The 27925-nt window shown below is 44.2% G+C and overlaps 1 protein-coding gene across 1 annotated transcript; it reads left to right on the forward strand.

Moving 5' to 3' along the window:
* Positions 1-310: 310 nt before the first annotated feature.
* Positions 311-27495, forward strand: EHHADH (enoyl-CoA hydratase and 3-hydroxyacyl CoA dehydrogenase). The gene is made up of 7 exons (XM_050902590.1): positions 311-384; positions 8342-8445; positions 9203-9375; positions 10821-10932; positions 11259-11363; positions 17558-17899; positions 25622-27495. The coding sequence occupies exons 1-7, from the start codon at positions 311-313 to the stop codon at positions 26890-26892; spliced, it is 2181 nt and encodes a 726-aa protein (XP_050758547.1). The 3' UTR covers positions 26893-27495.
* Positions 27496-27925: the final 430 nt, after the last annotated feature.

Consider the following 27925-nt stretch of genomic DNA (forward strand, 5'->3'; position numbering starts at 1 on the left):
ATGCTCACCATCCTTTCCAAACGAGGGTTACCCTGTTACAGGGGTTACCACTGCACTGAACTGAGCGGCTAGGTGTGAAGTAACACCCGGGGAGATGGAGGGTACACAACTCGACGGGAAGCGCACGTTAAATCCCAGGCAGAGCCACCGCGTCCCTGCAGGCCGGGGCTGCCCGGGCCGCGGGGCCGGGGACAGCACCCGCGCTGTGGCCGTCCCGCCCCGGCGGGGACGGCCGGGCTCCGGGCGGGGCGCCGCGGGGGCCGGCCCGGGCCCGGTGCCTGGGCAGCGGGGACAGCGGCGAGCGCTCGGCATGGCGCAGTACGCGAGGGGCGCCGCCGCCGTGGCCGTCATCCGGCTCCGCAACCCGCCGGTCAACGCGCTGAGGTAACGGCGGGCGCAGCCGGTTCCCCCCGCGGCCGGGGTCCCCCGGCGGCCGCCCGCCATTTTCTGTGGCGGCCGCCCCTGCCCCGCCCCGCCGCTCCTCAGGGGGAGCGCCGAGCCGGGGCTCGGGGAGCTGCAGCGGCGGCGGGCTCGGTCCCTGGCGCTTGCCCTCCTTTGGTGAGCGGGATGGGGGACTGCCCGATTTCCTTCCTTTTCACCTCATTCTCCCCCCCTTGCCCGTGTGAGGGCCCCTCCTCGTCCCAGGGCAGGCTGCCCGGTAAGAGCCTCTGCCGAGGCACCTCTCCAAACGCCGCTCGGGTACCTGCACCAGCCTTTGCAAAAAACATGCTGATTTTTTCCATGACTTCTGCTCTTTATTGTAATTTCTAGTGGGTTTTTTTGCAGGAGAGGTGTCAGGCTCATCAGTCTGTACTTTCTGTCATCTCCCCTGGAAGCTGTTTAAAAACTTCGCATATTTCTCGTCACCTTCCAGTCTTACAGCGTCAAGATGATTCAGAGCTTGTAGGTGAAAAGCAGCTTTTCCTCTCAGATTTGCTACCAGTTTAGTTGCCTGCCCCACATGCTCCACAGTACTTGTTTGGCAAGTCCCTGAGCTATCCAAGTGAGCGCAGAGGTTGGGGCAAAGGGCTTGGTAGATAGCAGACGTGGTTCAACAAGAGGAGCTGGCACCAGGACTAAACCACAGCCAGGGCTGTCAGAAGCGAAGGCAGTTCATTTGCCTTTTAAAGATGATTAAGGAATTGACCTCTAAACACTGCTCTTGGTCAAGAAAGGCCCCAAATGATCTCAAACACAAGCTGGTGAAAAACAAACACCAATCTGTAGGAGCCTTTGAAATTTTCGTTTTTTTCATGTGTTTTGAAAAGGACGTACGTGCTTTTTGGCTTTACATAATTTATTATAAGGTGTGTATTTTAGTTCCTTTAGTTCTGAGCAGCACATAGACCCTTTTTAAGCAGCTGTAGTCGAGCTGTTCTGTAACAGTGATCATAGTGTCTATTCAGTGTATATTCACAAGCCAAAAAAAATCCACTGGGGTTATGCTCGACTTGTAAACCAGAAAGTTTGTTAAAAAGAAGCTGAAAGAGGCAAGTAAGAGCATGAATAGGAAATGCAACCTGCTGCTCTTCTGTAGCAAGCTACATTGCTCTGCAGTAACTGGCAATGCTCACTCTTTTGTTGCAACATGTTTAAAAGTAGAGTAAGATCATTTTCATGTGCCCAGATAATTATCATGAGAAAACAAACTTGGAGTGACTTGATGAGAGTAGATGAACTAGACATGTAGGACTGCCAGAACTGCAGGGTGCAAGACATCCCTTGGACCTCCTGTGCCCAAGACCAGCCTAAGAAAACTTCCAGGCTGTGCCCACAGTAAACTTTCCATCCTTACCATGAAAAGTACAAAATACAGAGCTGCAGATACATGCTTAAGGAACCTTAACTCTGCCTCTTTTGAGAACTCTTTGAGAAAACCCGAAGTTGCCTTCTGCCTTTGAACAGCAACTGCATACACCTGCACAACAGCCTCTTCAGGACAGACCCCTGCCTCTGTCACCCTTTACTCTTTGCCCCTCAGTGCCCTCACAGCAGGGTGCAGTCCTGACAAACCAAGGGTAACAGATGGTGCGGTCGTGGTCCTGTCCCCCAGCCCTGGGAGGGAGAAGGAAGACCCTGGCAGACTACAGATCCATTAAAAAGGCAGTTTCCATTGAGTGCTTTATCTTCACTCCCCCACACCTGCATTGTGCTGCCCACACTTTTATCTGCTGACAGCCCCGCAGCACGAAGGCCCCTGAGAGACCCGAGTACTTACTTCACCCACGTAGGCTCATTCCCTCGTGACGAGCTCCGTAGCACCATAGCACAACCTAAGATGGGACTGCTGTGATCCTGGCTATGGTTCCTCACAGCCTCTGCTCTGCTAGCGTTGGTGCTCCTGTGACTGGCAGCGAGCCACCTCGGGGTGCAAATGTGACCAAACACCAGCCGGTTGGTTTGGGTTGGTTTTTCAGCCAGCCTAGCTCTCTGCATCAGCTCCTTCTGCAAGTGCACGGGGAGCACTGCTGGCACAAGGGACAGAGCAGGAGTACATGGAGAAGGATGGGAACCTGCACAGCATGGATTTAAATCAGTTAAGCTGCCGTGAAACTGTAACTTGAGACATGGCTGTGGTCTTTGATCGCATGTCAGGGTAATGCCTGTTTTAGAAGGGATCCATAATTATCTCATACTTGCCATCGGGTAGTTTTTAGCTGAGACCTGGATAGCTAGGAAAGGTGGAGCGCACTCTGATCCTTGTGTGTTCCTTCTGCTTCTGCATACTTTATGTACTGGACCACAGGGGAGCAGGTTTGTGATTGCTGTTGGAAATGTTTGACTACGTAGGTGATAGCAGGCAGTGAAAGTTACAGGCAGGAGCCATCTCCTGCGATCCTGAAAATTTAATTTCACAGCAGGCACAGATGCTTTTTAAAAGGCTGGTGGGTTTTTTCCTGCTCTGCTGCAGCCTCACCCCTCTCTCCCCATTATATGTGGCACCCGGTGCCGTTATCCCAGCTCCCAGGCCATCACCCTGGCCATTAGCAGTTTAGAAGCCACTGGTGGGTAGGAATTTGCTTTCTCCTGTCTGACACCATGCGCTGCTGTGCAAGTACCTCGCAGACAGCACTTTCCTGAGGAATGTATGCTGACTTGTGAGTCTGGCAGCAAATTTGGCTCCCACACACAGACTCCCCTTCAAGCTAATCTTTCTCTCCACTGGCAGAGGTGGCATGTGCCAAATTTGGTTTGGGGTTTTTTTTTCCTGGTTTGCAGAAGTTTAGAATTCAGAGATCTGCATTTATGAGAACATGGCATAGAGAGAAGGGATTTAGATACGCAAAAAACTGGGAAGTTTTGGGGAACAGACAGATGACTTGCAAGAGAAAGGACCAGCCACACCTTATTAGCAGAGGCAGGCTGCTGGCACTGAAAACTAAGAAGGATGCGGAAGAGTATTTCAACATTTGAGCTGACAAGCGCAGAAAAGCTCCAGGGATAATAGGGTAGGACATGGGGTAGGAAAGTGTGCATGTGGGCTTATATAAAGTATAACAGCGTAACAGCCGTGATTGGAAAAGGCTCTCCCTGGCTGCTAGGATTGTCCTTCTGACCCCCGATCAGCATAATGATCAGAAAATGTAAAGGAGATTAGAGAAGCTGCAACTTCGGAGAGGTAGCAATGATGGGAGAGTGTGGTTACCTGTGTTGGACTGGATCAGCGCCTCATCAGGATGAGATGCAGAGAGAAAATTCTGGGATGCAATAAGTGTCTGCTTCCTAAAACAACTATTCTGAAACCCCACAGAAAGGATGCCATTCTGGGTTTGGCCTTAATTTATGTGCATGACTCCGTTCAAGCTGTATTAGCTGCTGTGTGACAGCAACTACTACACAGCTGGATCTGACACTGAGGCAAGAGAGAGCAGACGAGGTAAATCCAGCACACGAGTACTCAATTTCAGGAAGGGAATTATGTAAATACTCAGCAGTTAGTTCAAACAAAAATGCTGTGAGAAGCTTCTAAAAGACAAGAAGCCTGCAACAAGGGTGGAGGCTGGATTGTTGTTTGGGTTTGGGATTTTTGGGTTTTGAAGTTTATTAGAAGCCCAGGTAAACTGTTCAGCCAGCAAGTGATCCAGTAAAAGCCCTGCATGGCGTGATGAGAAAGCTAAGAAGACTAAGGGAAAAGTTTGATTTTTTTAAGAAGTGGAAAGCTTACTCAAATGAGGAGAACAAGAAAGCCTGTAAAACGTGACAGGAGAGATGTAAACTGGAAATTAAGACTAAAAAAATATAAATAGTGGATCAAGGCATGCTAAAAAACAATAGCAAAAAGTTCTTTAAATAAAAAATAGAACCCAGGACAAGCTTACAGGATGCCAAGCTCAAAACTGGCAGTTACAGCTCAGGGAAGGGATGCTTAGCTTTGATAGTTCTGTGAACTCATCAGCTCAATGTGCTGGGGCAGCCCCAAAAGCCCACAAAATATTAGGTACCATCAGGATGTATATTCAGAACAGAGCAGAGGGCATCCCTTTTCTGCAATATAAAACATCTTAATTATCATGTGTTAGTTCTGGATTTTGCATTTGCAGAAGGATATAGGGACGATCCAGAAAGGGACAACCAAAATAATCCAAGGGGTGGTGCACTGCGTTCAGAAAGCGGACTGAAAAAGCTGAGCGTCATCAGTTTGGAGAGGAAAAGGCTGTGGGAGAATAAGGTCAAGGTTTACAAAATCATAAAGAAAGTAAATAAATTAAAGGCATAACCCTTTACCAAATCCTGCAACAATTGAACTAGGGGCCTTTGATTAAACTAGTAGGAGATCGTTTTAAAACAGATAATACAGAGCTTGCTTCCACAGGAGCCTGTGGAGGCAGATGGATCAGCAGAATCAGAAAGGGATTAGGCAGATTCACGGACAGCAGGTGCATAAGGGATGCTAAAAAGAATGTGTGTAGACGTACAGAGCAACATCCCCAATGCAGTGATTGTGGATGTTGGGGGAAGTGGAAGGTGAAAGGACCAGACCTGCGTGTTTCCCATAAACAGCATTTTCTACTGTTGTATTCAAGTCTCACTTCTTTCAAGGTGACTAAGTAAATTTTCAGGACTCCCTTAAATTACTTTTTTTTTTTTTTAAATGAGAGAAGTTCACATTCACAAACCCTAGCTAAAATCTGAAATTATTAAGGTAAATAATGAAACCTTGTTACAAGTCCAGCACATCATCACTGAAATAAGTTTTATGCAAAATAAAAATAACCTGGTGTGGTCACCTACAAGAATATTCTTTTACCCTCGTGTGCACATGTTCTTTAACAGCACCTGCGGTGTGTTTCTGAAACCCATAACACTGAATCATCGTGGCAGAATCACTTTTTCTTGCAGTCAAAATAGTATTCCTGGTGGAGCTGACTACATAGCATGGGATTAAGCATTGACTGGAACGCATGGAGTGAATTTGTGCATTGTTACTGTTAAATGAATGACACTATCACAGTAATGAAATACTTATGTAAATTATGGTGACTTTTTGTTTCTTTAATGCTCTAGGTGTTTGAAGTTGTGATATTCTTTGACTGTTTTTATAGGTTTACTGTCATACATTTTACTACGTTGCTTTCATCGAAAATTACATCTTTTAGTACCAGTTATAATATGTGAGTTACAAAGCAATGCAGCCTGTCTGTTGGACTGTAAAATATCCTGAGGCAAACATATTGCTCCATCTTAGGAGAACAAGAAACTGCAAAAAGTCTGATGTTTCTTCCTTTTGTCCCACAAAAAAATTCCCACTGGGAAAAAGTTGTATGGAGGGAGAAGAAATATTTATGCAAGTACAGGGTCAAGTTATTCTCTGGCAAAAATAGTTCTGTTGGGTTAATACAGGTCAGGTAGGTATTGAACTGTTATTTTGTGGCAGCCTTGATGGCTAATTTTTCTTCTGGTAGGAGTATGTTGTTGTAAGTGCTAAGGGCTTGTAACTCATTTCCTACATAAAATCCTGAATCTTTCCATTTAATGCAGACAAACCTTTTATATGGGCATTTTGCACCTGCTGATCATGTGCCTGCAACAGACACAGAAATGCTTTGATTGCTTCTTGTCTGTTCCTGAGAGAATCATGCCATTTTTCTGTACAATGTTTTCAAATCAGTAATTTAATATTTGGTTGAAATCCTGGTACGTATTTTTTCCCCCTCTTTGCACCATGGTTTGTAAAGCGCAATGACATTTCATAATGGTTTTCCCTTTAATCTTCCAGCTGCTATGTGAATTTGCTATTTCTGTGGCCTGGCTCTCCACTGATGCAAAAACAAACCTCTAACAGCAGCGAGCATGGGGTGCAGCCTGTGGGTCCTCCTCAAATAGCAGCAGCCACAGCACTTGATATTCCAAAGGGAGTGAGATAAAAAACAAATTTTTAATATGTATTTTTTCCCACAGAATATGAAACCATTTATTAAAATTGGAAAGGCTTTCATATTCTGCTACATGGAACTATATGCACTGGAAGGACCTTTACCGAGTCACCTAATAGTTTTTCTTTGTCATGGCCAAATTAGTCTCATTTTAAGTTTCAGCTTTCAGAACCATTACTAATGTCAGACTTCAGAGTTGTCTTTGATGTCTGGATGAGGCAACTGGTACATAACCGGCTGTTCTCTCTCCAAAAATAACACTTCTCTCAGTTTCTGGTCGCCAGGTCTCAGGGCTCCCACTGATCCTTCTGTGTAGCATGGCCTTATCCAGGCAGCAGCTTATCCTGGAGACACCCTTAGGCAGCCCCCCTCAGCCAACAGCCCTGATTAATAGACTTTGCTAATAGCTTCTCCTAATTTTTGATTTTGAAGGAGGAATATGCAGAGGGTGGCTGGCAGGACTTCACACAGCTGGCTTACAGGAAACTTCTTGGGCTCCCCAGGTTTTCCTTTTCTGTCTATGGATTTCCACTTCAATGCTACAAGCCGTTGCCTTATATAAATACGTAATCACCCACCCTGGACACACCTAGAAGCATTACACATGAGTACAGTGATATATTTTTCATCTACTTTATGACAAGCTTCCTTTTTAGATGACATGCCCTCAAATATATTGAAAAACATGGACGAACTGAGTATGCATCAGGACTTTCTATCAGTTCTTTTTAATTCACATTCCTCCTCTCCACGGGGCATCAACAGAGCTCTGCTCCCTTTTCATCAGCCACCAAGCTTACATGTGAAGCTGTATGGTTTGGAGAAGGTCTAGGAAGGGAAGCTGTATTTTTAAAGGCCTGGGCGAGCATGTATGATACTTCTTTGAGTATTCCTCCAGCCTCCAACTGCTTGTGGCTCAGATCTTCTGCATCAGAGGCATATCTACATATGTAGTATGTATACACACATGCACACAGAAAAGTCTCTCTCACAAACTATATATACACTTATATACTTACAAGTGTGTGTAATGAATATATTTTAGTATCTAAATTATATATACACACAATCTGTGTTAGTATTTCCATTAATAAAGTGTTAGGTGTTAATACTTCCATTTTTACCTACTATCATCTTTATTGTCACTGTCTTCTAAAACAGACTATACTCTCCATGTCCATCCATACACACACCTCTCTCTAAATGAGCTTCTAAGCTTCAAATGCAAAGTGTGCATACAGTCAGGTCAGATTTTTTAAATATCTGATTTGTAAAAATACTATTTATACTTTTACTGTTCCATTTTGAGGTTCTTTGTTAATTCTTTGCTAGCCACATTTACTGCTTGTATCTGTGGAAATACGTTCAGATGAGACAAAAGAAGACATTCTATGTAGTGTTTTAGGCCCAAATTCACTTTGACAGGATCCCACAGAAGTTTAAGTCTGGACCTATATACAGATCTTTGCAAGGTGAAAGCATTATAATCATCAGCACAGCACCAACTCTGTGTCAGGTGTTTGAAAGATAGCTTTTTATCCCTGGAGCTCCTTTCCCTTTTAAAAAGTTCTTAGATTGTCAGTGGCTTAGCATTAATTACTTTTAAATTATGCTAAACTGTTTTCCTGAAAATCTGAATGTTTAATTCATAAAGACATTTTCAAAAGAACATTTCCCTGTGCTGCTTGCTTTGGAAACAGCAATGTCATAGCCAGAAGACGACTCTCCAGGAAGTGAACGACAGGTCAGCAGTCATAAGCTTGTTGGATTTTGGCGCTTGCCCTTGAAGTAAGAGGGAGACTAATGAAAGGACTCACCCAGAGAGGCTGTGGCAGAAGACAGGCTAGAGGAGAGATCTGCTTGGACATACTGCTCATTTTCACCGGGACGCTTGGTGTTTATAACACAGACCTCTTGGAAGGGTAATGTAGTTGATTGTTACTCACCGAATCTCTAATTTATTTCAGTTTGACAGTTCTCCAGGCATTAGAGGATGGAGTGAAGAGAGCAGATGCAGATCCTTCAGTGAAAGCTGTTATGATTTGTGGTGAAAATGGGAAATTCAGTGCAGGTAAGACATTTTTCATCAAACACAGCCCGAGAAAAAGAGGAAACACTCTCCACCCACCATGTCTGAAAGTTCTCTGCCTCATAACACTGCTGATAAAAGTCCTGATTTGGCTGGAAATGGCCACAAGACAGTGGGCTTTTTCTATTCTGCTGTGGCACAATTGGCATGAGGCACATGACAAGCTGGACTGTCCAGGCCAGAAATAAGCTGGTATGTTCATGCTGAAATGAGGGACAGCTGCTCATCCCCCTAAGGTACTGGTGCCTCCTTACTCTCCATAGCCTTGTTTGTATAAAATCTCTGGACCATCAACTGGTCCAGTGTATGGAATGTACCTGGGGTGGGGCAGTGATGAATAACAGATCTTCTGCAGTCGTAAAAACCTGGGAAGCTAGGGAATTTCTGTGGAGCTCTACATTGCTTGTTAGTAGTAACTTGCACTTAACTATTCCAGACTCAACTTTTTTTTTTTATTACACCAAGGATGTCTGCAAATTTCGGTAGTAACTGCATGATCATTACAGTTACTATGTATTTTTGCACTTGCCCCGAGCTCTCTGAATGGGCTCAAGGAGCCGGGACTTCTTGAAGGTGATCCCAAAAGGGGTTGATTCCTATTAACCACTTTCCTGCCAGCAGTATGCTCTGCAAGGACTTGATCATCTGTGAGCAGCTATGTTCAGTGGCACAGAGGGAAGGATCGTTCCAATCGCTGCTTTGCCCACTAATTCCTCTTAATCTCTTTGTGCTAACTCAGGAGCTGACATTCAAGGATTTTCTTCTCCAAAGACACGTGGTATTGCCTTGGGCCCCATCATCTCTCTCATAGAAAGGAGCAAGAAGCCTGTGGTAGCTGCCATTGAAGGCATTGCCTTGGGAGGAGGCCTGGAGGTGGCACTTGGCTGTCACTATCGTATTGCACACGTGAAGGTAACACACACTGCAAACTAGAGAGGCTGGTGAAGGCATCAGGAGCCATGTATGTATGGCCATGGACAGGGTGGGAGACTGCTCCTGAAGAGCAGTGGGACAGCATGCCTTTCCTGGGATCATCTGCCCAGAGGAGGGGGGCTCTATTGCTGCGGGATACAAGTCTGTGTGCTCAGACATTCTTCACCTAAAACACCACCCTTGACATGCTTCCATAAGTCTTACTAAATAACTAATTTCAAGTCATTTCTAAATATAAAATTGATTTGTAACCAGTAGAATAAGATGGCTGCATAGAATCTTCAGTAACCAAGTGGTAATTTGCCCTAGGTCTCAGTAGTCATTATCTATATTCTGATGTAGATGGCTGTATTTTACTGGCTCATGTAGCGTGACTTTCTCTTACTTATTTTTTTATCCCTGGCCCTGTGAATTTTGCATTTCTTTCTGCTAGCAGTCTAGTTTCAATAGGTATTTGAAACTCAGCTAGCATGGAGCATTTATGGTTTGATTCCCCATGAGCTCTGGGTGCCCAAGGAGCACTCTGACCAAAAGACAACTTTAAGAGTCTTTTAAGCAGTGATCCTTTTTTTTTTTTTTCTTGAATCCCTTTCTTCAAGATTCAGGAATGCTGAACTACCTTTTGGCAGTACCTGGTCTCCTTATAGAGACTCTTCACTGATAAGGCCATCCCCTCACTTTTGCAGTGTGAATCACTTTCTCCATGACCATGTGGGTTGCTGTAACAGCATGAAGAGGTATTTTACATCACCCTATATGCCACCTATCGTGGGTGCCATAAGTAGTGGTCTTGAAGTGACTCCAAATCTCTTAAGAGCTCAGTGGGAAATGTGCTAACTAATTTTTTTTAAAATGAGGCAACAAAATCTAGATAGATTTTTAAGAGAAGACACGACCCCCGCTTCCTGCTGCCCCTGGCTTCTCTGCCATAACCCTACTAAATATCAAGTGCACCAAGAGCCATTTGAAAAAAACATATTTGAAGGAAGACTAGGGAAGAGTTCGGTACCAATTTTCCTTTACTAAATTTCCAAGAAGTAGAGAAGGGAGGTAACAGTTAAGTCAGAGTGCCCTCCAGCATTTGGCAACAACTGCTTGAAAGCATTAGTTTACACATATGTCCATCTGGGGGATGCTGTTGGCCCCACAGCTCTCCTCCAGTGCTGTGCTAGCACACCTACACCCACTGAAAGGTGATGTTTTTCCTGTGCATTTGTACACACATTCTTGAAATGGTTGAGTGGGCTTTTGTCTTAAATGTCTTATGTGGCAAAAAGCAAGGATGAAGTTTCTATGTAGAAGTTTTGAGGCTTCCTAGAGGAGCAATGTGTGAATCAGATCTGCTTGTCTTTCCTCTATTCTGCTCAGTTTGTAATTATCACTCTTTCTAATCAGATTTGTTGTTGAATTTGACTTCATTTTAGGCACGGATGGGTTTACCAGAGGTCACCATTGGGTTACTTCCAGGTGCTGAAGGCACTCAGCGCCTGCCCAGACTGATTGGGGTACCAGCTGCTCTGGATATAATCACTACAGGTAAAGTACTGTGCTTATATACAGGCCTTGCTCTGTATATAAGAACATGGCATTGAGTCATACCACCAGTTTGGTCTAAGAAACATGAATTTCTTTTACCTATGTAGCTGCTTGGGCTGAAATTCAGCTTGCTTCCAGTAATGACGGGCTAAGAAAGGGACATATGTGCTTCTGAAGCATGTAGTTAGTAATGCATTTTATGTACCTGATAATGAGCATGTCTCATATTTGAAGCCAGCTACACACAAATCATTTGATTGGATGGAAAAGAATGAAATTGCCCATCATGCCCCACTGTAGTCACCTTATTTCTCTTTTTATCACAGGAAGACACATTCCAGCAACTGAAGCACTAAAGCTGGGCTTGGTTGATGAAGTTGTGGAAGAAAACACAGTTGAGGCAGCAATTCGCTTCGCAAACAAAGTGATTGGTGAGGAAAGAACTGTAGCAATGCCAAGAAATAATTGGTGATGTTTCAGAACTGGAGAGAGTCAGAACAAAGCCCACCAGTTTGTTCCAATTTATATGCTCCATTCATTGAGTTTTGGCATCCATATAAGATAGAATTAATTGCAGATTTTTTTTACTGTTGTCCGAAGTGAAAAATTCAGATGCTGGAGAGCTGCAGAAATTCAAGTGAGGATTTGGAGAACAGATACATATCAAGTCCTCCTGCTTCTTAATTACATATCCAAACTCACATGCTCCTCTAGGCTGCTGCACTCCACTGATTTCGGGGAGTGTGTGCTCTTTCCATATATAGTTTTGGATCACAGCTGGTATTGCATGTATTCTGGTTGCACCATCAGTAATGGCTGATCAAAAATAACTTCCTCTCTCTAGTGGAGGGGCTGGCACATTCTCAGCCCAACTTAATGATCCATGAGTCTGTAAGTGACTCTGTCCCTAATCCTTTAGCTGCTGTGTAAGAAAATGGCCTGTGGAGATGGGAGGGATGTGGAGAGATTTTTTCCCCCACCTTAGAAATAACAAAATCAAATTCACTGGAGTTAACACAGGAAGAGGAATATTCCTTGTGCAGCATGAGGAGCATCACCTTGAGATAAAACAGGATATTTTTCCACTACTAACCTCCTTGTACCTTTGGAAACAGACCATTGACTTCCATCAGGATTTCATCTGGAGCTCTGTCACAATGAGAGGCATGCAAGGAAGCAAAAAACCCTTTCTTCTTTGATCACATGACCTATATAGGCAATGCTTTTCCAAGCTGGGGTGCTGCTTTTGCTCCTGCAGTTCTCGTCACTACAAACAAGGCCCTTTCTCCCCTGTAGAAGCACTTCTCCTTTGCAAGAAGTTGAAGCAGCCTAAGCTTTGTCCTAGATGACAGCGCACCATAGTTTTAAGATAGTTCAATGAATGGGCCATTCTTAAAGATCGGTGTCTTGTATACTTCCCTACAACTTGAGATTTACTAGATAGGTGCAAAAGGGTATTCTTTGGTTAGGTTTTCTGTAAGAGATGCCCTTCCTTCTCACTGTATTCATCCTACAGTATTTTTAGGCTTCATTTTTAGATGAATTGATGACATAAGCAGTCCTCTTCTCTCTTTCCCTATATATAATCAGACTATTTAAATATAATTCTTTAGAAAGAGACAGGTGATATACTTCATTATTGCTTCTAAGAAAAACAAAGATACTTTGGTTCACTGATTTTGTCTGTTTTGAATGAGAACTCTTTCTCCATCTGTCAGGAGAGCAGTGAAATATTACTACTCTTCTAGGCAAATTAACCCAACAGTGTTCCCTTTGATGTACCCTCTGGGCTTCTGAATGATACCCTGCATAAGATCTATACCAGTATTGATGGCAGCAGCAGTGTATCATAAAATAAGCAATAGATACATTGCTAGAACTGGCAAACCAGCAAGCATTCTGGATTTCAACAAATGCTATGTGAAATTGGGTGAAATTTAGACATTTGTATGCTTACTTCTTCTGTGACAGACATTGTGCAGTGGCTGACAGTTGTGAAAGTCAACTTAACCTTATAGGAGAACCTCAGGAATGAATCATTGAGCACAATATTCCTCGGTGTAACTTGCTTTCTGGAACTTATGTCCACTACCACTACTGGCAAATTCCTCTTCTGTAGCTTCATCTTCATTGGAAATTGTCACTACCAAGAAAAAATTTTTTGAGAATTGTGTAAGCATACAAGGATCCTAGCTGGGTGTTCAGCAGGTAACCTGTCCCAGTGTTACTCATTATTAGTAGTAATCAGTAGATTTTCTATCTGTTTATTGCTGGTTTGAGTTACCCCAGTAAAAATGAGTAATGTCATTGAAGGTGTTTCACACTATATACCAACTCCAACAGGACTTTAAAAATGCTTTCAGTCTCTTTCCAACAGCTTTACTGGCATTTACAGTATGTGCTCTAACAGTGAAAATAATGGCAAGTCAGCTCATCTGTATTTCTTTCCTGCATGGAAAATTTCTCATTAGACCTTGCAGAAGACCATGAAAAATTTTGATGCACCATTTAGCCTCAGGTTACCTGATAATTTGAAAGAATGGTGTACCCAGAGTCCCTATGTTCCTTTTGAGTCATTCCTGGCTTTGGCCTTTGCCTAACGTTAATTAATTCTTCTGCCATACAAAGGCAAGCCAGTGCTTTTATTTCTCTACATCGGGCACTAACTCAGGGCTGCAGAAGAGATGACAGTCTTACATGGCTGGTCTGGTTTTTGTTCACATTAAGTTCTGTTTTCAGTGAACATTTTTCAGATAATAAAACCAGAGACAGACTTGCACAAAAAAATGCCATCACAGAAGTCCACTGTCTTTGTATGGCACGCAACATTTTGTTTCTGATGAGATATTTTTGTTAAAACATGAGGCTAACAACTGCTGGCTTCTTACAGAGCAGTTTGGCTAAATAACTAGTTTTGTCACTGATGGAATTTCTATTCCTGGGAAGGCTGTACTGCAAGATAAGTCTCAAAGAATCAATTCAGAAATTATTTTCTTCTAAAGCTTTCTCAGCACTGGAGCTGCAGTATCTCATGGCAAGAGATCAGTCTCAAATGACTGGCCTTACTGAAGCAAGGGTCCTTGATTATTGTTTCGATATGCAGTTGACAGAGCTACCTTTATGGTAGGTATGTTGGGAAAGCATCTTCATCCATACATTTTTATGGATTATTCCTAATGAAGAACACTTTCAAAAGGAGTTCTGAAACAGTCCTGAATAAGCGGTTGTAGGAATACAGAGACAATTATTGATTCTAAGTTAAATTTTTCATTGAAAAACAGTAATTATATGTTGCAGATAGGAAGCAAGCATATGTTCCTGGCCTTCTTCAGGCAAAAGAAAATATCTTCACTTTTGAAGGCTTTTTTTAGAAGGAATAGACAGGAGCTAAATCCTTGGAGACAAGGAGAATGTGCTTTCATTAAATGTGCTTGATAATCACTGCGCTAATTCAAAGCTGCATTACACAATTCGTCCACCTGATGGCATCACAAAATTGAAAGATTGCTTGTGGCAGGCAGTAGCCTGCAGCTTATACTGCCCACCTCTTGCTGGCCTGCTGTAGTCTTCCTCGGTTGGAGGAGAAAATGGCTGCTGATCCTCTGCACAGCAGACTTCTTTGAAGCTCTCCCTTCATAAATAATCATCCCTTGTTTTCTGACCACATCTGCTGATTGACCTTTATCATCTTCTCAGAGCACAAAAGTATCAATGGCTTGCACCACAGAGCCAAGGAAAATCAGTTCAATTTAGACTAGCTCAGGCCCCACAGGTATTAAACTCTGCATGGAAAGATGATTATGAGTTTCTGACTGTAAGCCACTAGGAATAACTGTGGAGGAAGCATGTGTTTCTTCTGAGTCTCATAAAACCCAAAGGAGTAACAGATACTGCTGTTAGGTAATTGCATGCTTTAAATGGAGACTGTTGGAGAAAGGCTTTCAGTTACAGTTGCAAGGGCCTCTAGTGCGTCATTTCTGGGACGATGTACAATCTAAACACATTTTAATCTCTCTCCAGGGCTCACGATTCTGGCTGCCACCTTCTTTAGACAGAAGGTCTAGTAAAGTGCCCCTTTGACACAACAGATTTTGTGAAAGGTCTGACATAAACTGGACTTGTCTCTGACAGGCGTGAGACCACTGCAAGCCTGAGGAGCAGGGGTCCAGTTTCAGCTTTGTTTCTAGAAATTCACAAGCAGTTCTTGTAACAGTTCCAGGAAGACTGTTAGGCTAGCCCTGCCTCTTGCATGTGGAGTCCTGTAATATCCTGAGGGTTTACAACTCTGGGATGATTTTTTTTTTTGCATTAAATAGCACAGTATTTGATACTGCATGCGTACATGTTGCTTTTGCTGATAGAAATTTTGTAGACTTGATCTGTCCTTTGTGCCACCTGGACTACAAACCCTAGTAAAACAAAGCAGGTATCTGTGCTAGCTCCGGTGCATGGATGACACTTTTCCCTGCGGCACTGATATCTGATACTGTTCATCATGTTCCTGCTGCTTTGATTTCAGAAATCAAGCCGCGGGTGTCCCACACTGATCTCTTCTTCCCAGGTTTGGATTCAGAGCATTTTTTCCTGTTCATAAATATGCCCTTGATTCTTATTAGCATTGCAGAAGCAGAGACCCTGCATGGAGATGCTGTAGAAATATTTAGCAAAACCTATTTAGCTTACAGCTAAATAAGAGCTTTATTACAGGACTCTGAGGAGAGTTACTTTTCTTTTTTACTGAGGTACTGTCTCATGTCCCCCATCAGTATTTGTGCTTACAAGTAGTATTTGCTATCTGAAGACCAAGCTTAAAGGCTCCCAGGAGTATTCCTTTTTTACCAGTCCTTTCCACATCAGAGATGTCATATGAAGTCCCTTGATCTGCCCAGTCTTAAGTGGCCTTCCAGCCATCAGATCTGCTTTCTGGGACAAACCTGAGGTTTCCTCTTGTGATGAAATGAAACCTACTATTTGAGTCCTAAATAAAGAACTGTGAATAAAGAGCATTTCTGGGTTAAAAACATACATTTAGGGGAGAAACAAAGGATTCCAAAATAAACTAACATTATCCTGACTAAATCCTGCAATACTGGCAGATATAAACTATATTCACTGTCAATGTGAAAACATTATTTTTATGACCTCTGATTACAAGGGAAGCTACTTACACAGTGAGTGTTCATCTTCTTGTGTTCTCTAAAAGGCTCAGTTAAAAAGCCTGAGCTCTGAAGACCATTATTTCAGGAAATCAGTATCTTTACTCATCCTGGAAACTCATATTTCTGTTTCTCTTAAACATTGCTCGGTCTTGGAGGAAGAGCTAGAGTCAGGACATGTTCTTTGGGCAACCATGATTGCAGTGCTGCCATTATTCTGCTCTTCAGCATCCTGTGTATGATTTCCTGCTCCTGAGTCTTCTGCTGATGCACTGGCACTTTCCTAACTCAGACAACAGGAAGAAAAAGGGGAGCTGGATGCAATATGCCAGCTTTGAAGGAAGTGTGTTCCTGTGGCAGAGCTCGTATAAGAGAAGCTAGGGCAATAAGACTGTATACCAGAGAGCTTCTCAGCATAAGGTTCTCATTAGAGGGGGCCCACCCACCATCCTGCTTTGGTGGCAGTCCTGGGTGCTCCTGGGAACAGCGCTGCAGCAGTCAGTGCAGTAACATTGCTACACAGTTAACGACCTGGATGTGGCTACGCTGACAAAAGGGTCTTTGTGAAAATGTTGGAATATTAAGGGGATACATCCTGAATTTCTGATCTTGTTCCTCCACGGTCTTTACTGAGGCAAGCTGCCATTAAGAGCATAGGAACAGCCTGAGTACAGACAGATCAGAGATCTCCTAGCAGGCACCAAGGTTTGTACTTCTGAAGAGGATGGAGAGGATTTTGGCATCTGAAATGTAACTAACTTCTCTCAATTAAAATCCTTTCTAGGTATCACCATAGCAACCTCTGTCTGTAATGAGCCTCATGTATTTGTGTGGCTGCTTGATTCACCCCTTGCTGACACAGAAGCATGAACTCTCCCTTGTTATTCATTTGCTCCCCAACTCATGCTGCGTGAGCTGTCCTCTTGGTTAGTCCCAAAGTGAATAGAGGGACTCCTGCTGTCAGGGAAGAACTGAAGTCAGGGTATACTTCCCAGTCTCTCTTATAAATGCCTAGGTCAGGACCCTGGCTGGAATGCATCTGGCTAGCAAAGTCGATTGGGCACTGAGTACTAAACAATACTGGAGGAAAACTTTAGTACTGAAGCTTATAGAAAGAGCCATATGAATGTGGCAGCTGGGACTGTGGAGTAAGAGAACTGGAGAAGTCAAGGCACTCTGTGTAGTGAGAAAAAAGGAGAGAATTACTTCTTTGAAATTGAAATCTTGCTTTTTTGAAGTCTGAGAAGGGACTTGAAAAATTGTAATTGTCAGAGCAAAGAGAAAGCTAAAGAGAAATGTCAGACACTTTAGTTCTAGACCCAGATCACTGTGCCATGCAAGCCCTAATTGCAGTGAGCTTACAAGGAAAAGAGGTAGACTGCCTTCCCAGTCTATGTAGAAAGGGGTGAAAATCTGTAGTCTTCCAGATGTGGATGCTTTGTTCTGTAATTCCATTTTTCTACCCCCAGGCCAGCCATTGGAACCCCGCAGGCTCAGCCTGAAGGCAGTTCCAGAATTGCCCAACATGGAAGCATTTCTCAGTGAGGCTCTTGTGAAGGTGAAGAAACAAGCCCACGGGTGCCTGGCTCCAGAGCTGTGCTTCCAGGCAGTCAAAGCCGCCACAGAGCAGCCCTTTGCAGATGGAGTCCGGAAGGAGCGAGAGCTGTTTAACGTCCTGCTGACTTCAGGCCAGGCCCAAGCACTGCAGTATGCTTTCTTCGCAGAGAGAGCGGTGCAGAAGTGGACAACACCCAGTGGAGCTTCATGGAAAAGTGCTTCCCCTCAGCCCATCCACAAAGCAGCTGTGATAGGTAAGGGAATGAAAAAGCTGTTGTGGTTGCTGACTGCGCAGCTAACAGCAGAGCTGAAGGGGAGTGGGATGAGTATAATCAGGCTTTACTCATGGCAGAAGGCTGAAGTGGGATTCCTTAGCAGTCACTGGCCAAAGTCACTGATACCTATCACAGGCAAAGATGCTCCACACCCAGAGGTGACATGCAAGGAGGGAAGTTGTCACTGCATTGGTAAGCTCAGAAATTCAGAGAGCAAGTCACATCCCACTAGATTGTTACCTGATGCCACCTCTTTCTTTGGAAGAATAACTTCCTCTCACTTCAGAGACAGCTTCATCTGTGGACCATAAGCAGTCTGTTCCCTTTTAAATACTGCTATGTTGAGTCCTGGCTTTGTTCCACGTTATAAGCAGGTTTGCATTAATTTCTCCTCCTCCTGGTCTAGTTCTGTACTGCAAGTGCATGTGCACAGAGTCACTCAGGGATATATTAATACAAAAATGTTTTGACAGCTGTATTTTAAGAAGATTTCATCTCACTGGGATCCACTCCTGCCATTTTGTAGCCCAGCAAGATAATGCCTTCATTAATTTTTTATAAGAGCAATTTAAATAAAACGTTTGATGCACTGCTGAGATTTTTTAAAAAAAAGTATCTTTCAGCTCTGCCTGTTGATAGTAGCACTCAAAAAATGGTTAGACAAGTAATGGAGCACTTGGAAAACATCCATTCTGTTTCAGAGAAAGCTCATCAGATCAACACTGCTCTTCCCTGGGTACTTCTCAGGCCTCTTGTGCTCTGCAATACGAGCTCTCTGAAAGCTCATTTCAGGCCATAGAAACACTTTTTTTTGGAAGTTCCCTTCTCTTCATTAGCTGCATTGCCATATTTTTAATGAAAATGCTTTTTAAACATTGGTCCACAAACCTTGTGAGGAGGATCCATGGCTATTATAGCGTTCAGGTAAAGAGGAATGAATAATTGCCAAGTTTATCATGTGACTTGAAGAGCACAGTACTTTGGACACATGCAATCCCAGAGAGGTCAGTCCTGCAACACGGGCTTTGGCAGGAAGGGCTTGTGTTGAAGTTTTGTAGGAATGAGCAGCTGACTAGAATGGGCATTCTTTGCTACATCCTGATAAATCATGCCAGAATAATACATTTGCAAAGTCCCAATCATCGCAATGACAGTTTAACCAGAAGGGCTGTTTAGATCTGATCTGCTTATTTTAGTAATCAGCTAGAGGGAATTCTAAGGACAAATGCAATCTCTATTTGAAAGTTTCTAGTAGAAACATAATCTGTATCTTATTTCCAAACTGAACTGGCTGGGCTACATCTCCCATCCGTTGGATTAAGTGTTTGCATCTCCCCTCCAGACAGGTTTCTGAATTCTCATCTGAAATTGCCCCAACCTCTACCCCCAAGTGTCAATGTTCTTGTATCTGGTTACAATGCTCACATTAACCCATACTTTTTGCAGAATAAATAAACTAAGTGCTTTGATGCTTTTGCTGCAGAGCACAATCTGTCACACTCTGGTCATTTTCATGACTCTGAACTTCCCCTAATTTTTCAACACTTCATAAAGCATGCATAGCCAAAGTGGGAACAGTATTCCAGGAGTAATTACGCTAAGACCAGGTACCAAGATGTTTCTTCCTTGCCTCTACTTAGTATGCTCAAGGTAACAGCCAACTTTAATATTAGCCATGTTCAACACATCCTGTTAATTATCTACTGGCAGGGAGCAGCTGCACACCAGGGATGGGAAGCCAATGGCAATAACACCTCTCAGGGGGACAGAACCACAGAATCTTTGAGGCTGGAAGGGACCTCTGAATGTCATCTTGTTCAACCCCCCTGCTCAAACAGGGCCACCTAGAGCTAGTTGCCCAGGACCATGTCCAGACAGCTTTTGAGTATCTCCAAGGATGAAGACTCTACAAGGTCTCTGGACAACCTGTGCCAGTGCTCAGTCACCCCCACAGCAAGAAAAGTGTTTTCTTAGGTTCAGATGGAACTTCCCGTGTTTCCGTTTGTGCCCATTGCCTCTGGTCCTGTCACCGGGAGCCACTGAAAAGAGTCTGGCTCCATCTTCTTTACACCTTCCCCTCAGGTATTTATATACATTGGTGAGATCCCCTCGAGCCTTCTCTAGGCTGTCACAGCTCTCTCAGCCTTTCCTCACAAGACACACTCCAGTCCCTTAATCATCTTAGTGGCCCTTCACTGAACTCACTCCAATAGCTCCATATCACTCTTGTACTGGGGAGCCCAGTACTCCAGGTATGGTCTCACCAGTGCTAAGTAGAGGGGAAGGATCGCCTCCCTCAACCTGCCAGCAAGACTCCTCCTAACACAGTCCAGTATACCGTTAGCTGTCTTTGCCACAAGGTCATATTGCTGCTCATAGTCAACTTGGTGTCCACCAGGACCCCCAGATCCTTTTCTGCAGAGCTGCTTTCCAGCCAGTTACCCCCCAGCATATACTGGTGCATAGGACTATTCCTCCCCAGATGCAGGACTTTGCACTTCCTCTTGCTGAACTTCATGAAGTTCCTATCAACGCATTTCTCCCTCTGGATGGCAGCACAACCCACTGCCATATCAATTATTTACAGTACCTGAGCAAGGCAAGCAGGGCAGACCCAGAGATGGGGGCCAGGATCTACCAGAAGTACAGAAGATCAAGCAAAGTTCACATGATGATGCAGGTCTGAGGTAAAGTTGGGAAGCCAGTCTGCAGGCTGAGGTCTGGATCAAGTGTCCACAGCCTGGCACAACCCCAGTAAGACACCAGAACTCCTCCAGCATAGCTTAGGAAAGGACTGAAGGCCCAGGTCTGAGCTTAAATGGGGCTCCGAGGCCCCTGGGCAGTGCGTGTGGGTGGAGGCTCCAGGTGTAGCTGGTCAGGGTCATTAAAGCTTACCAGTGTGCTCAGGGCCTTGGCACTTACCAAGACTCCTGATGCCTTTTCTGAATCACTGCTTCTATTAATACAGCCCCCATACCCCACAGTTATACCTGGCTTTGTTTATGCTAGTTGTTCATGTTATACTTCATTTGACAAGTGATATCTCCTATTTTGGACATTATTGATCACCTCCTTTTAACTCTGAATCCCACACCATATTAAGTGCCACTGCTTTCCATCATTTCTTTCTGCCACCCCACTGTGCTTTTTCTCCTTCCTCTGGAAGGTTTGCCTCCTATTTTGCCTTTTGATATCAGTGAAATTGCAAGTCCGTTAGAGACAGGCATAGAACATGCTAACACAATTGTATTTTTTCTTTCAGGCTGCTGTAACAAAAAGTCATTCTCCAGCCAGTACCATGCTGTACAGTATCTCATAATTTCACATTCTTGATCTTAAGTACATTCTTGCAGCACCAGAAATCAAAATCTTAGGGACGATTTTTGAGGGACTGACACCTTTTAAAATAGTGCTGCTCATCCATGTAAGTATTGAGTCTACCTAGGTGATCCAGGGTCTCTCTATTTTCACTGCAGAAAGGTGGGCAGTCAGAGCAAGATGTTGCATCTATTTTGGATGGTCAGAAATCATGCAGACCCCATTTTCCAATAGACAGTGCTGTGCTGTTTCACACACTAAAACCATGTTGCATTATGCTGCTGCTTCCGCCTTTTATCACTGCACGAGGGGAAGCAACTGAGAAGATCGCGTTGACTTCCTCCTCCTTTGGTACCTTTTCTGTCAGCACAGAGGACCTTTAGGGTATGGAAGCAGTGTGATGAATTCTAGGGGAGCCTTGCTTTGTGGCTCCCCTGTCTGTCCAATATTAGCAGGAACTTGTTGGAGGGAGCTGGCACATCGCTTGCTGACCATGTCTTAATGTAGATTCAACATCAAGGATGGTCTATCATTTTTGTGGGCATGCTTGATAGATAGCATTGCTGATGAACTGGCAACCACTCCTGTGCAGTGCTGGCTTCCCATCAGCTGCCTTTGTCTCCAATTCGCTTGCTGAAAGACTGATAAGCAGGTAACACCCAGCTACGTGAGATCCCTCCTGCTCCTTGACTGTCTTCAGCCACATGCAATGCCACCTATTTCATTTGCTTCTGCTTGTTCTGAACTCTTGGCTCCCATCTCTTTCCACTTTCTCTGGTTCCTCGTCACCCAGAAAAAGAGTTCTTCTCTGTCCCTTCTGCAGTCTTCCCATAGCTCCCTGCTTGCCTTGAGTATCACAATATTTCTGCTTGAAATTAATACCCTGAAACACAGAAAGAAGCAGCTCCAGTCTGCAGCAGTCCGCCACTGCCAATTGCTCATTGTTGTTTTTAACAGGAAAACTGGAACAGTCTTTGCATATTTTTACCAATCTATAAAGTATTATTTCCATTGCCCGGCATTTGAAAATGCAATTATTCATTATAGTTCAGAATATTTTCCACTGATCTGTATTTCTCCAGTGTGTGACTGTACATGAGTTGCTTTGTACATATTTTGAGTTAATTTGTTTTGAAATTTGTTTTTAAAGTCCTTCAATTAATTTTGCATGATTTTTCATATTCTAAGTACCTCACGTGACAGATCAATAATTAACAGTCATTATTCACTCAGCTTGCCCAGCAAATGGATTTGTCATATCCATATTTGGCCTGAAATTACATGGGTTCAAGTGTAGTTTTATTTGTATGTCAAAGCTACATTTCACAACAAAAGACCAGAAGCAAGATGGCTAGACACTGCTCTTTTTCCTGAAAGAGATTTCAGTCTTCTTTTGAAAGATGTGCCTTGGGCATGAAAGATGGTAACACAGCTCTGAAAACTGTCCCCTGCATGGAAGATAAGAATATAGGGTTTTTTCATGGTTTGGGGAAAGTGAGAACACTTTTGAGGAAGAAAACGGAACATACAGTAGAAATTCTGGAGTAGTTCCTAGCCATGTTTTGGTCTGTCTGACCTGAGCTGCGCATGCGACATTTCCCTTTCTCTTTCTTCTACAGCCTTCTACATATGTAAGGCCCAATGATTCCCTACCATTTTTTTCTGCTCTACTATATTCTTCCCCAAGATCACTTGGCTTTATAAAATTGAAAAGGGGAGTCCTCAGAAATGCTCTTTCCCTGCTAGATAGCCAAATCTCTCCTTAGTTTTATAGCCCAATTTTAGCAAATATTTCCAGGGGAGTCATGCTGTGCAAGCTCTAATGTAACAAAACCCTTGGGGCTTTCATTACTCTCTCTGCCAGCTTCATTAAACATCATTTCATACAGGCCACTGAAGAGTTATGTAGTAAGTTGAGAGACAGCTTTTCTAGGTCAGAAACAAGCTTGACAAGCTCATATCTTATCTATAAGCCTATTCACGTGGCCTAGAAGGTGAAGTACTACAAGCATGTATGCCTGTCTATCATGGGATGGCTAAAACCCAGATGGGAGTACTCGTACTACATGTGGACAAAAGCAAACGGGGGAATCAGCTAACACCACTGCAGAACTTCCCTTGAAAAGAAGGCTGGAGAACCTCTGCTCACGGAAGAGGTTTTGATTTAGGAAGAAGCAGCGTGTTCATACTGCGAGAGAACTGCTAAGATTTCAGTCACGAGACTGAAGCTGAGAGGAGCAGGAGTTAATAAGGCCCAGGATGTGTGCATTATTTTTTCAGTACAGCTTGGAAATTCTAGGGAGAAACCCCAGGTCTCCACCCTGGAAAGGAAGAGACTTCAAGAGGGAGCCACGTTGAACTGCACTTTAGCTTGATGTCTAAAGAGAGCCTTAAAGATGAGGCTTGGTGGGTCTGCATGAGGTGGTGAGTTACCCTCCTGCACCGTCCAAGAAGAAAGCAGTTCGTGTAGCTCACCAAAGACAGGCAAACAACTGTCTCTAACTGTACCTGCTACCACATCCAAGGCTCTGAGTACTGAGCACAGTGGGAGGAGCTATTTGTGTTTGGGTTTTTTCAGTCAGCAAACCATGGACACTGAAGTACTAAGAACTGATTCATGTTATTCTAGTTTTATTTTCAAATTAGTTTTTAGTAGTACTTGATTATGAAGTAGCAAATCTAATTTCCTAGAAAGGAACTTCAGCATTTGCTTGGGAGTGTAATGATTTATAAGCAGGCTGCCAGATAGTGATGTCTGTAAAAACTATCTTCTTGTGGCTAAGCAGGGAAAGTTTTAAATGTCTTGTGTGTACTCAAGCTGAGGGTGGACAGAACTAAACCAAGGGTGTGTAGCTTGCAGGAAAAACATACTACCTTGTTTGACCTTGTTTGTTGGAACTTGTTTAAATGATGACATAATTTCAGCTCTTCTTTACAAAGCTGCTTTAGACAAATTTTTTAATCCCCTTGTTTCTGTTTATTTGTTTAGCTGACTTTCATTTGTAAACCTGGGATTAAAAAAATCATTTTTACAGAATTATAACAAACCTGTACTTTGTCTGGTTGTTGCTTTATTTAGGGTATTAATCCTTCCATTCAGATGCTTCGCACTTTTAAAGCTGGTAAAATTGTGCTGGCCTTCTCTTACTAGTTTGTATTAACTTAGTCTGAAAAGCCTCCATCATGGGAGAGCAGGATAAATAGTGTGGGTTGTGTATCACAGGGAAGTGTAAGCGTGCAGCTTCATTTAATGTCATAGAGGGCAGAGCTGGTGGAAGGGCTCAGAAGAAGGGAAGGGATCAAGCCAGTAATCTCTACACTGGTATTCCTGGGGGTATGAGCTGGTAGTAGCACATTTATGAATCTTGGAGAAAACAAATACAGCTTGAATGGATGCTCAGTTACAGGAATTCTGGGCAAGCACTTTAACTGAGGGGTTGGACAAGGAAGATTGTGTCTTCGAGAATCTTCAGAAGTTAGGAATGGCCTGTATTGGAGGACTTGGAGAGTTCCCAGTGGGCAGAGATGCCTGATATAAAGTGTGATCAGCAAGCAAAAGGCTACTGATGTTCCAGAGTGATTAAAAAGGAGATGGAAGATGTTGAAATCTGGATTAAGAATGCTGTGTTAGTTCCATCCCATTTGACCTGGCAATGAGAGACCTACAAGACGTTAGAGACAAAGTTTAGAGCAGATCAGTGTCCGAGAGTCTTTACAAAAATAGCAGCTGAATTTTCTTTCCTTCAAAGATTACGCAACGAAGTGCAGAGGGAGAAGAGGAGGGAGACAAAGAGGAAGCTTGGAAGGAGGAGGGAGAAACCAATTGTCTGAGCTTTGCTGGTGTCAGAATCTCCAGGTGGGGCGTATTTGCTTACACTAGTATTCTGTGAGTGCCCATAAAGGACCATCTCACAGGAACAGAGAGACACTGATATCCTCAGGGTGAAGCTTGCTTGTGAAACTGCCTGCTGGAAGTTGGTAACAGGGTTGAAGCTGAAACTCAGATCTCCTGTCTTTGATCCCCGGGTTCTAACTCTTAAGTGATGCTGGTTTCCATAGGTATAAAGCTTTGCAGGGAGAAGATATGAATCACGTGGTCTGCACACACTGGAGTGAATCCCATTGGTATTTTGTAAGCTTGAGAGGACATTAACTTGCCTGCTTTTAACTTGCTACTGCTTTTCAAACATTTAGGCTCACTGAAAGAGAGAATTCACCTTCCTTTTACCCAGTCTTCAATTCTTTTTTTCTATCTGTGCACCACTCATTTTGTGTAGGGTGCCACTTTTTATCCTGGAGATACAAAGGAAATGCTACTGTCAAGTGATTAATTGTAACATTTTCTATTCATAGTCTCTGATTCTGTCTCACTTTTATCCCTAGGGCTGGGAACAATGGGCCGAGGCATTGTGACTTCTCTGGTTAAGGCCAACATACCTGTGGTAGCCCTGGAGCAGGATCTGGAGTATTTGAACACAGGAAGAAAAGCTGTGATGCTCCTTTTGGAACGTGAGGCTATGAAAATGGAGCAGGGTGCCCAAACCCTGGATTTCCATAACCCTGCACGTCTCCAGTTCACTGTGGACTTTGATGTGTTGCGTGATGTAGATCTAGTCATTGAGGCTGTGTTTGAGAACATGGCACTAAAGAAGGAAATATTCCACAAGCTCTCAAGAATCTGCAAGCCAGGGGCCTTTCTGTGTACAAACACATCAGCCCTGAACATCGATGAAATAGCTTCTGCCACGAGCTGCCCACAGCAGGTCATTGGCACTCACTTCTTCTCCCCTGCTCATGTGATGAGGCTATTAGAAATAATCTACGGCCATCACACATCCCCCACCGCCATTGCCACTGCTATGCAGCTAGCCAAAGCACTGAAAAAAGTTGGAGTGGTGGTAGGGAATTGTTTTGGGTTTGTTGGGAATCGAATGATGTTTCCGTATGTACAACAGGCAGTTTTCCTTTTAGAGGAAGGAAGCAGACCAGAAGGAGTAGATCAGGTTCTTGAAGATTTCGGGTTTAAGATAGGACCTTTCCGAATGTCTGATCTTGCTGGGCTGGATGTGGGCTGGAGGTCTCGAAAGGGCCAGGGCCTCACTGGGGCCTCACTACCTCCAGGAACACCTGCCCGCCAGCGGCATGGCCATCGCTACAGCCCGCTGCCTGATCTTCTGTGTGAGAATGGCAGGTTCGGCCAGAAAACTGGAAAAGGCTGGTATCAGTACGAGAAGGCTGGGGGCAGGACAGCCAAGCCAGATCCATGGCTTCACAACTTTCTGTCCCAGTACAGAGACACCCATCGCATCAAGACCCGCTTTATAGACCAGGAGGAAATCCTGGAGCGGTGTTTGTTTTCCCTCATCAATGAAGGGTTTAACATCCTGGCTGAGGGAATAGCATCAGGCCCAGAACACCTGGATGTAATTTATATCAATGGCTATGGGTGGCCAAAGCACAGGGGTGGCCCCATGTTCTATGCTTCCACCGTTGGGCTCCCTTGTGTTCTGGCTAAACTGCAGAAATACTCTGAGGCCCACCCTGATGTTCCCGCGCTACAGCCCAGTGCCTTTCTGAAGAAGCTGGTAGCTGTGGGGAACCCTTCCCTCAAAGAGTGGATGTCCTACCTCAGCCGGCAGAGCAACAAGCTGTGATTTCCTTGATGCCTGCTATATGCATTCAATGGAGGCTGATCTCATGAAAGAGGTGCTGTAATTGCACTGTCTTTTCCAACCAAAACCAAAGTGCTACGGGCTCGTAAACAATGTCACTGACCTTCCTGGGCCTTTGCAGAGAATAACTTTGGCCAATGATTGATCTCAGTCCCCCTCTTGCTGCAGGTAACCACTGCCATCACTCTCCCTTTCTTCTCAGCACCAGCCTCACCCACCTTCTTTGCACGTTGCTGTGTAAAGGCCTGTCTCATTTTGCTCTGCCTTCAGGTCTTCACAGCTGTACATCTCTTCCAGTCTGTCTTTGTGGAAGGGAGGGAGCAGCATCCACAGCCCACAAAGCAAATCATGGTGGGAGGCAAGAGAGAGATGATCACAATTCACCCAAGACCAGCTGGATCTACCAGATCCAGCTTAAAATCTTAAATCTATTTCGCAGTTTGTTCAGGTCTTTCCTGTGCCGCCCACCTCCACTGGATTCCCTGGCTCTCCCAAAGACAGCCAGCTGGAGCCTGCTCCCTTCCTGCTGCTGGGGGACAGATGGCACAAGGGGCGCAGCACCTTTCAGAGGTAAAGTCAAATGAATGGGAGAGAGCAAGTTTGGGCAGAGAGCAAGGGGCAGGGCTGGTACCGTCCCTCCTCCCTGCTGCAGAGGAGACTCTAATAAATGACAGAAAAGCCAAAAATACATCGACCTGACTAACCTGCCCTGTGGTGTTGGCTCACGACTGGTCTTCTGCATCCAGACTCCATCCTCCGTTATCATTATCCCCACCCGGCTTTGTCCAAGCAGAAACAATCTTCTGGCATCTCTTAAGTGCGGATATGTGTTGCCATCACTCCCCCTATCTCGCCTGCCTACAACTACCAGGTCTTGGGGCTCAGCATGCTCTAACTGACCAGACTGAAACATGGCCTCGCACTTACCGGGTTTTCACATGGGCAGAGGGCACACTGAGAAGTGCATGGCTCAAGGGCCACGCAGGCAGGAACGTTGCTGCAGGCAGGCAGGGAA

Source organism: Gymnogyps californianus, chromosome 10, assembly GCF_018139145.2.
Source record: "Gymnogyps californianus isolate 813 chromosome 10, ASM1813914v2, whole genome shotgun sequence".
Lineage (NCBI taxonomy): Eukaryota > Metazoa > Chordata > Aves > Accipitriformes > Cathartidae > Gymnogyps > Gymnogyps californianus.